Source organism: Helicoverpa zea, chromosome 8 (assembly GCF_022581195.2).
Source record: "Helicoverpa zea isolate HzStark_Cry1AcR chromosome 8, ilHelZeax1.1, whole genome shotgun sequence".
NCBI lineage: Eukaryota > Metazoa > Arthropoda > Insecta > Lepidoptera > Noctuidae > Helicoverpa > Helicoverpa zea.
This window is the reverse complement of record NC_061459.1, coordinates 9,026,251-9,035,446: the sequence shown is the minus strand read 5'-3', so window position 1 is coordinate 9,035,446 and position 9,196 is coordinate 9,026,251. Positions and strand designations below refer to the sequence as shown.

The 9,196-nt window shown below is 38.5% G+C and overlaps 1 protein-coding gene across 1 annotated transcript; it reads right to left on the bottom strand.

Moving 5' to 3' along the window:
- Positions 1–579: 579 nt before the first annotated feature.
- LOC124632795 (achaete-scute complex protein T3-like) lies at positions 580–3,168 on the bottom strand. Its single transcript, XM_047167762.1, has 2 exons — positions 2,504–3,168; positions 580–1,241 (listed from the first exon to the last, which is right to left on the bottom strand). The coding sequence occupies exon 1, from the start codon at positions 3,089–3,091 to the stop codon at positions 2,510–2,512; it is 582 nt and encodes a 193-aa protein (XP_047023718.1). The 5' UTR covers positions 3,092–3,168; the 3' UTR covers positions 580–1,241; positions 2,504–2,509.
- Positions 3,169–9,196: the final 6,028 nt, after the last annotated feature.

Here is a 9,196-nt window from a genome sequence, read left to right as displayed (position 1 = left end):
ATCGATGGGATACTAACATTACCAACTAGTAGTTATTTGTGTTTCTATACTCTGCGGCTAGGCGTAATTCTTCGTGGGACTTCACAGTCCCGTTATTCATATAACAAAACCTACGCATTGAATTCCTAAGTCAAAAATAGAGTACTAGGAATCTTTATCTACACCTAGATAATAATCTTATTCGTTCTATCATGACTGTATATCAGTAGTCCTTCTTCAGTCGTAAAATAAATGTAGTATCTAATTATTTTCATCAATTAGTCTTTAGTATCTGTTTTTTAGTATATTAGTAAAGTTACGAGAGGTACTGTATCTACGTAAGTCTGTAAAGTACGGCGCATAAATCACGCTTGTTCATTTACGCTTATTAGCAGCATGCGCCTAAAATAGGAATATTTTATCGTATAAATTAGTCGGAGGTATGCCTAGATTTATTAGTGCAATTTTGATTCTATTCTTAGCAACTTGCTACAATCTGTTATAGCCAATTTTGGCCTATTTGCCTGGTTTTGTTATTTATAACTTATGCAGTATATTCTTGTGATGTGGTTTTATGAAGCGAGGAATAAAAATCATATGTAGTATCTTTATAAAAATGTATTTAATTACAGACAACAACCGATGGGTTGAATACTGGTATTTTTTATAACTATTTCATATAAATCTTATAATATTAGGAATCTGTCTTATGGTGCTAACTTATCTATATACACTACAAGTCTTTGTCTCAAGATTTTCAAAATTCTTATTTTACAAAATGTACGAACTGAAATACAAAACAAGGTACTCAGTTTCGTTTCAAAATCTGAACATAAACTAAACTTAAAGACTAATGACTAGATAACAATTATGAACAATTGTAAATCTTAAATACTAAACTGGAAGTAGTAATACGTAAGGCTACGCTAAGGCACAGCGTTGTGTGAATCACTTACATAATAACTAAATGCTTAAGTGGAGCAAATAAATGATCAATTCAGTCTTCTTAGTGCTATTCCGTCGATGTGGGAAATGCAGTGGGGGTATTCGTTCGGTGTGCCGTCGCTCGGCGGAATGCATCGATGGGGTCGTTACAGTCCACCATTATCCCCTCTCATTAGGAATATACTGATTGCGCTTAATTAGAGGTTCTCTCGGAGCCCTCGCGCTCCGATGCTCGGGTCCCTCTTGAGGATTACTCGTTTTTTCATAATCACCAAGCCGCTGATTGGCCGCACTTTGATCACCGCAATGTACGGTTCCTGGGAAAAAGGAAAAGCATATTTGAAATGTTTGAAGTAAAAAGTAAATAAGTATTGGCAATAACAGGTAATCTAAGTTCTGAATGCTGGCTATCGAGCTTCGTGACGCTATACAATTCCCATGAACAGTGCTCGTATCGCCATATGTTTGCATAGAGCTTAGCAAATATTGTAACACGTGTGCTTCGCTCGCCGCCCTTCTATTTCCTCTTGAGATTTCGTCTTCCGGTACAATAAATTAATAGTCGACGAAGCGTCTCAAAACGTTTTTTGCGCATTCAATCTTGTTTTTAGTCACGGCGCTACCGGTTCTGCTTAATCTATTAGGATGGACCATATGGCGATTTTTGGCAAAACACTCTCGCTGACCGGGCGATACGCATTAACTTGAGAGTTATCAAGAAAAAGCAACATGTTTCCACTTGGGAACAGGAGTCATCTGTTATTAGAATAGGCTACTTATTATTAGAATAGATCACTTTTATGTGCAATTTTCCCACTACATGCGGGGCGAACCACAAGATTGTTAGAAGTAATTGCTGTTCGGCTATTGAAGCAAATAAGAAGGTGGAATGCGGGTCGCTACTATCTTTTACAACTTGAAATAGAAAAGTCTACCTTGGATCATAAAAAATGTTACCTAGCTTCGAGCTTTTATAAAGCGACATATTTTAACATTCGCCATTGTTGCAGACGTGCCATTGTGTCCTTCTAATTCTACAATGAAAAGATAAAGTCTATCGTACGGTTCAATGCTCAGTCATAATGGTTGATGTGTTTACTTTTTGCTTAGGATGAAGGTGAATCTTCATTCAAATTGTGCAATATAAAAGACGCGGTCCCTAAAGCAACCGTGGCTAACGTATCAGGGTAAAAAATATTATAAACCGTAACTACCTGACTCTATGCGAAGTTTGCTAGCGTGAATAAATCTATATTTATTTTTTGCTCTTAAAATTATGATAAGCTTAAAACGTTTACCTACCAAACTAGCTTTAACAAATGAGCGACTAATAAAAAATGATAACTTTGAAGCTTATATTAACAAATGGCGCGACGAAAGCAAACACAGTGATAAGACTATCATGATCAAAACTTTGAAGGTTAAGTTAACACACTTAGGATTCATTCATAAATTATCGTGTTTTATAATCTCAAAGAAAATATAGGTTTCCATCCCATGGTGATAAAATATAGGTTTCTAGCACACAGATTTAACTTTAAAAAATTAAAATGAAAAGTAATCAAAGTTGTAGACTCACCTCCATTCACTGTTGTTGCCACCACGATATGACGTCTAGGAGCTCTTCATCTTCCGGACTCATGGGCTCGTAGGAGTCGTACGCGTCGTGACAGCTCGGGCCCGCTGAGCTCTCCGACACAAAGGAAGGTGCTGGTGAGTGAGACTCTTCGGAGAGTGGTGGCGTGTGCGGCCCGCTAGACGTCAGGACGATTCCTGACTGCGTGTCGGAGCAACCCTCATCGCTCTCCTCCAATAACCGCTTCAAGCTTTTGATGTACTCCACCGCCAGTCTCAAAGTATCCACTTTGCTCAACTTTCTTGAAGATCCCCTTCCTCCAGCCAGGGCGGCGGAGACAGCTGACGGAATGTGTTGACGTAGTGCCGCAAAACCATTGTTTACTTGTTTCACTCTATTCCGCTCCCTAGCGTTCCTGCGTGCTACGGAGGCAGGCTGGGTCGGGTACGGCTGATGAAGATAAGACTTCTTCTTGCAGCGGTTAGGGTCCACTGGAGCAGGTGCTAGTCTCCGAGGAGCCTGGGATTGGAGGTGCGTCAGTTTCTGATCAACACCGAGATTTTGGTACGTGTGAATAGCCGCCATCGGCATCGCGATTGTACGAGTGAACTAGGAGTGTGTATCGAGAGAGCACTTGTCTGTGCCGCGCGGAGGTCGCCGGTGGATTGGCGGAGGTGGCGCGCACCCCCGATGCTAAGTAGCGCGCGCGCCGGCGGGCGGGGAGGGGGGCGAAGGGCCGGCGCGCGCGCGGCACGCGCCCCACCGCCCGCGCGCTACTTGTTGCGCTGATCACAATACGCCGGCGCTTATTATGCCATAGAGCGGTAAGCTCGCGCCGCTATTGTTGCACGTCGTTGCGCGTAATTATCCCGTCCATTACCATGTTCGGAAGACGAGCTCTGTTCACGTCGTCTATTTAGAAGTCGTTATAGAGAATAGACGCTGTAAACCGATCGGAGACGATATTGCGTTATTAATACTGTCTCGGAGGTTTTGTTTTATTAAATGAACCATGTAAACTTTTTGGGATACCGTAAGTGCATTGCATAAAAATATTGAGTGCATAATGTTTATTCAATTACAATTTTATTATTAAGAGTAAACATATATTTTGGTTAATAGCGTCATCTTAATTTGCAGAAATAGGTACAAGTACCAGTCGTAGTTAGTAGTTTCGTAACTACTACGTAACATCTACGGCGTAGCACTTAACTACTACGGTGTTAGCAAACCGTTTGAGTTGATTTTCTGAAAACATATTTGTACTAAATGACGTTGTCGTTTGGTGGGTGAGTGCAATGCGTGGGCAGGTGCAGTGATGCACTGATGACGTTCACGCGTAACCTAGCCCAGTGAGTCGCCAATGGCACTTTATTTGATGGCTTACTCTCATTATAATGTTAGATCTTTTGATATTTATAGTTTACAAGCCGCTCTTTAAGTTCTTAGCCGGCACTGAGATAGATTAGAATACAAAGTTGTAAGATTATTAGCTGTATTTTTCTCTTTACGACTTAGTACAATGGTTTTGTAATAATCGTTACTAATGCACAAACTAAGCGGTATATAAAAAAAAAAAAACATTGAATAATTATAGGCACTGAATCCATAATGCTTTCAGTGCACATATCAAGTTCTATGCAAGAGTTCATTAGTGATCTTCTATTTAATTAGCCTTAAACTCAGAACTTAAGTCATTACCATTTTTTTTCCTTAAACCATCAAAGTAAAAAAAACTGATTTCTCTATTGCCATGTGAATCTCTCACGCGCGTGTGAACTGATCTCAGCGTCGGCAGATCGCGGCAGGTGTACGCGCGACACTGACCGACTCCTGCGTCACCTGTATGTAAAACGCACCCTATTTTTGTGGCCGCAAGTGTATGAACATTTGAGGAGAATTTTGCAGTTTTCACTATAGTCCTGTGAATTTGCCGTCCCATCGGGCTATGAGAGTGAAGAAATAGTGAATGCACTGGTGTCTAAGCAAATGCTTGTGTACTAAAGGTACGTCCTGCGCAGTTGGTTAATCCTCTTACATGAAAACAGCCACCGTAGCCGATAATCATCATCACCATTTGTGAAAAATGTTGCAGTTTTCACTATAGTGATGTGAATCTCTCACGCGTGTGTGAACTGATCTCAGCGTCGGCAGATCGTGGCAGGTGTACGCGCGACACTGACCGACTCCTGCGTCACCTGTATGTAACGCGCCCTATTTTTGTGGCTACTAGTGTATGAAATCAAGTAACGATGCAACTTTTCTAAGTTTTGTATGTATTTTCTAAGTATATCTTAGACACCAATAGCCGATAAAAAGGTGAAGGAAAACATCTCGAGAAAACATGGACTATATAGTCTGAAATCACCAACCCGCATTGAGCAAGCGTGGTGATTAATGCTCAGTAAAAAAAGGCAGTTACAGTCAGTGTATGAATATTTGTGGAAAATTTTGTAGTTTTCACTACAGTCATGTGAATCTCTCACGCGCGTGTGAACTGATCTCAGCGTCGGCAGATCGCGGCAGGTATACGCGCGACACTGACCGACTCCTACGTCACCTGTATGTAACGCACCCTATTTTTGTGGCCGCAAGTGTAAGGATATTTGTGGAAAAATCACGGTTGTTTTGTGATTCAAATTTTTGTTTGAGTGTTAGATTAAACACTAAATGAAAAAAAAAAGGTATGTAGGACATTATCAGTAATTTATATTTAAATTAAAGTTTAAGTAAATAGGTTTATGACAACCAACTTTGAAATGGAATAAATGCGAAATATAGTTTGGCGTAGTTAGAATTAAAACGTGTTGATGTTTTAATTTATATTTGGCATGCGAATAGAATAAGCGCGGTACGTACCGATGCTTACTTACAAGACAATTCTATTATTACATCTGGAAAGATAATTACTATAAATAGATATTTCAATGTGATGCCAATATAAGAATATGGTAATCAAAATGCTTACGGCTTTATTAAATAGACACTGGTTTGGTTATTTAAATAAGCAATGAATATCAATTTCTTAAGACATTAACAGTCTAAACATAAATGAAATAGAATCATGTGCAAAGAATTATTTATTGTTACTCATTAGATGGGAACAAGACTAAGAGTTTTCTTATAAATATTCATAATAATATACCCTGGCGGAGTTATTGTATCGATTTATCTTCTGTACATGTTAATGGTTCTTAACTTTCTACACCATTAAGAAGCTGTAGTTGTCAGGGTATTTATTCAGTACTCAAAATTATTACATTACTGGAATGACTTTATCAGCGAAAAATTAAAAATTAAAAATGTCATTCAAAATGTGCTACAATCTGCATCAACTATTCTAAAATAAAGTCACTGAAAAATAACTATATACATAAATTATCTAAAGTCTCATAAGCAACAAACTCAAAACCAAAATCAGACTACAAACGGCATACCTGCCTACTCGTAGAATATTGCTCATTCACGCACACATACATACACATTCCAAACTGCCGCATACACAAAACCACCCTTAATTTAGCTCAGTCATGACATCTATACTCAACCCTTAGACTATCGGAAACTAGAATCGATACTCGCTCTAAGCATGGAACATTTCTATAAAAGGTTCGCAGATGGCGTTAGATCGACGCACGCGCCGCCGGGGTAGTTTATAAGGGTGGGTTAGAAGTGAACGAATAGACGTATTTTCATGTTCGGCTGTGTAGATGGCGTGAATTAAAAAAGTATAAAAATCTATTAGAATAGAAGTTTGTTTATTGGAATTCGTAGCGACGATCGTAGTAATAAATAATTACTATAAATAATAATCGTAAATTAAAACTTTTTGTTTCTATCTCATGTTGACTTCTGTGTCCCATCAAAAATAAAAAAAAATATACATAAAAATCCCATGAAACTTCAAATGGAATTAGTAATTAACCAAATAAACGTGCTACGAAACGCTACGAAAATAACTATGTATCGTAGAACTTTCTCTAGTACGCAATTAACATTTATTGATACGGTAGCTAAAAGCCAATTACATCAAGTAACAGGGGACGGCGCAATCTTCACACCTAAACTCACACAAATGATGCTATTAATTAAAAAATATAATAAACTTCTCCCCGCAAAGCTTATTATCTCCCTTTTAATTACTCCCGTCCTCAGTAAAGTCTTCGATAACATCGACGCCCGATTTTACGAGCGAAGTAACCGATGAAGATATACAAAATCACTGTAGTTGGCTTGTGTCTACTTAATTAAGAATTTCGTAATTGAAATCAAATCGTGGGAATGTTGAAATCAATTTTCCGTTCTCGTCAACACGTCGTAGACGCGTAGATGTTGTTAATGCTGTATGTGATAGCTTTCTTTATATTTTTAATTTGTATATCTGTAAATTGACGTTAGCCCTTATTGTTATTTATTCTATAGAGATTAAAAAGTTAATACTACATTTTCATCCTTCTTCTCGTAACAAGCGTGCAATGAATTGTACTTTAACGATGACGATCTAATTTTTTCTGATTGCTGTCAAAGATGACATATAACTCGTAATTAAGACAATAATGCAAAATTTATCTTGATCGATATAAGTAATTTAATTGGATTATAAAGCCTTTGACTTAATGGATTGAGAAAGGCGGCCTACCACTTTGATTGGAAGCAACTTGGTACACTCGCGTTTTTGCCGATACCAGACATTTTAAATAGGCCTGCGCCGTAATTATGCTGTCATTTCGCAAATTTATTTACATTTTTAATAACCGCATCGGTTTCACGAATTAATTATATTCAGCGTCAGAAAAGCGTTATTAAAATAATTTATATCGATCGTACCTACGCAGGTACGGACGTGGCCGTGTAAATAGTTATTTAATGCATTATTCGATAAATTATACAGTCAGCTAAAGTTACATCGCAGTTTTAGCCGGAGCTACATGCAATACAAATGATAATACCACGTCGCGCGACACAGACAGATTCTGATTGTCATCAAAACAAACGTTGTCCGACTCTTTCTCTCGGTAAATAACTTTGGGTTAGCGGCAATAACTTCTCTAGACGCGCGTAGGCCTATCATTTACGAAATAACAATCGCAAATAAAATGCTACGCGCGTGCGCGGGGTATTAGCGGTGTTGCGCGCAAACATCGCGGTCGGGTGTGTAATTTCACGTGCGCTGACACGGAGGCTGTTCGGCGCGATCGCCATACCACAATATATCACATGCTCGCGTACGCCGCCACACTGTATAATTCGTGTAATTTATAGTAGTCCGTCGACTAGTAGCGAGCGGCCGACACGGTTAATAGCACGTAACCACGCGACAGACGCATTCGTGTGCTCTGCCACGGAGCAGCGCCGCGGGCACACCCGCCGCCGACCGATGCCCGTTCCATTAAACGCACCTACATCATAGTCCTGCGTTACTCTAGCCTAGACCGCGCATCACCACCCATTACAATAAATTATTATATCTCTTAACCCGCCTAATAGCTGTCTTCAGACGTATCACGTACATTGTTGTACTCATTCTCACGTCCTTAGTAGATCATTCGTCCAACAGTAAACCACTTTGTGCTGTCAATATTTTTTTATTTAATAACATAAACGGTTGTAGTTTGTTACTAATAGAGAATAGTTTCATACTTAATTATGCATAAACGATGGCTAGCGAACAATAAACGTCACTTTAATATTATTAATATTGCAATAAATTTTAAGTGGTGACTGTACCGCGCTTGGGTACCGAGTGTATTTAAACAACGAGCCGTTTTATTTATCCCTGTAGTGTACAGTTCGCACACTATAGTGTTGAAGTCTTTTTTCAGTTCATCTGTGGCGATTATTCATTTATCAAACAAATGGCGGAGCTTCATCAAACGAATATCTTTCCGATCTTGCGGTGGGATCGTGTATATTATTAATTATGAACATATAGTGAAGCGCCGATTGGAATAGACAGGCTGTACATATTTACTTGCTGAATGGTATATGTTGGTTGTACACTGTAAATTAAACCAAATGAAAGTAAAGAAATGATGCTCGTTTAATGTGTACATATCATGCTTGTTGCACCAACATGGGGTGTTGATACTGCTTCAGGCCACATGTACTTATAATGATCTGGTCTTAAAAATGCAGCGGCGTATAAGTAACGCCAGCATCCAGCAGCATTATTTACTGATGTCTAAGTATCTCAGCTTACTCTTATAGCTTGCGTGACTTGCTACCATAAATTACACTCTAATTTATTAATATCAATCATTAAATAAAAAATATTGTACAAACGTTACGTATTTTGTTTGACTGAAATTACGTCAGTGAAATTGTCGAAATAATGACAGAAAATAAGTTAATCGCATAAAAATGTCGTCGAGTTGCTTTCGATGTGTTTCTTGCTCCAAAATTGACGGCAAAGACGTTTAAATTAGAGGGCGCAAAACAATTATCAATATTTAGCGTGTTACTCTAATTGTGGTCTGTGGTCAAATGCCTGCGGCGGTGAATACGTCAGACGGAACACGTGTACATAATCGCAGGAACAACTTATTAATTAATCATTTCGCTTAATTAAAACGAGATTAACATAATGATTATCGCTTGGATTAAAAGGTAAATTACTTCTTAACATATGTTTGGGCGTTCACGATGTTGTATTAATTATACTATTTTTTTGTTTTGTAAGGAATGTTAACATGATAT

Excerpts from the sequence above, each read along its gene's own strand:
- LOC124632795 (XM_047167762.1), bottom strand. The coding sequence starts at position 3,091 with ATGCCGATGGCGGCTATTCACACGTACCAAAATCTCGGTGTTGATCAG.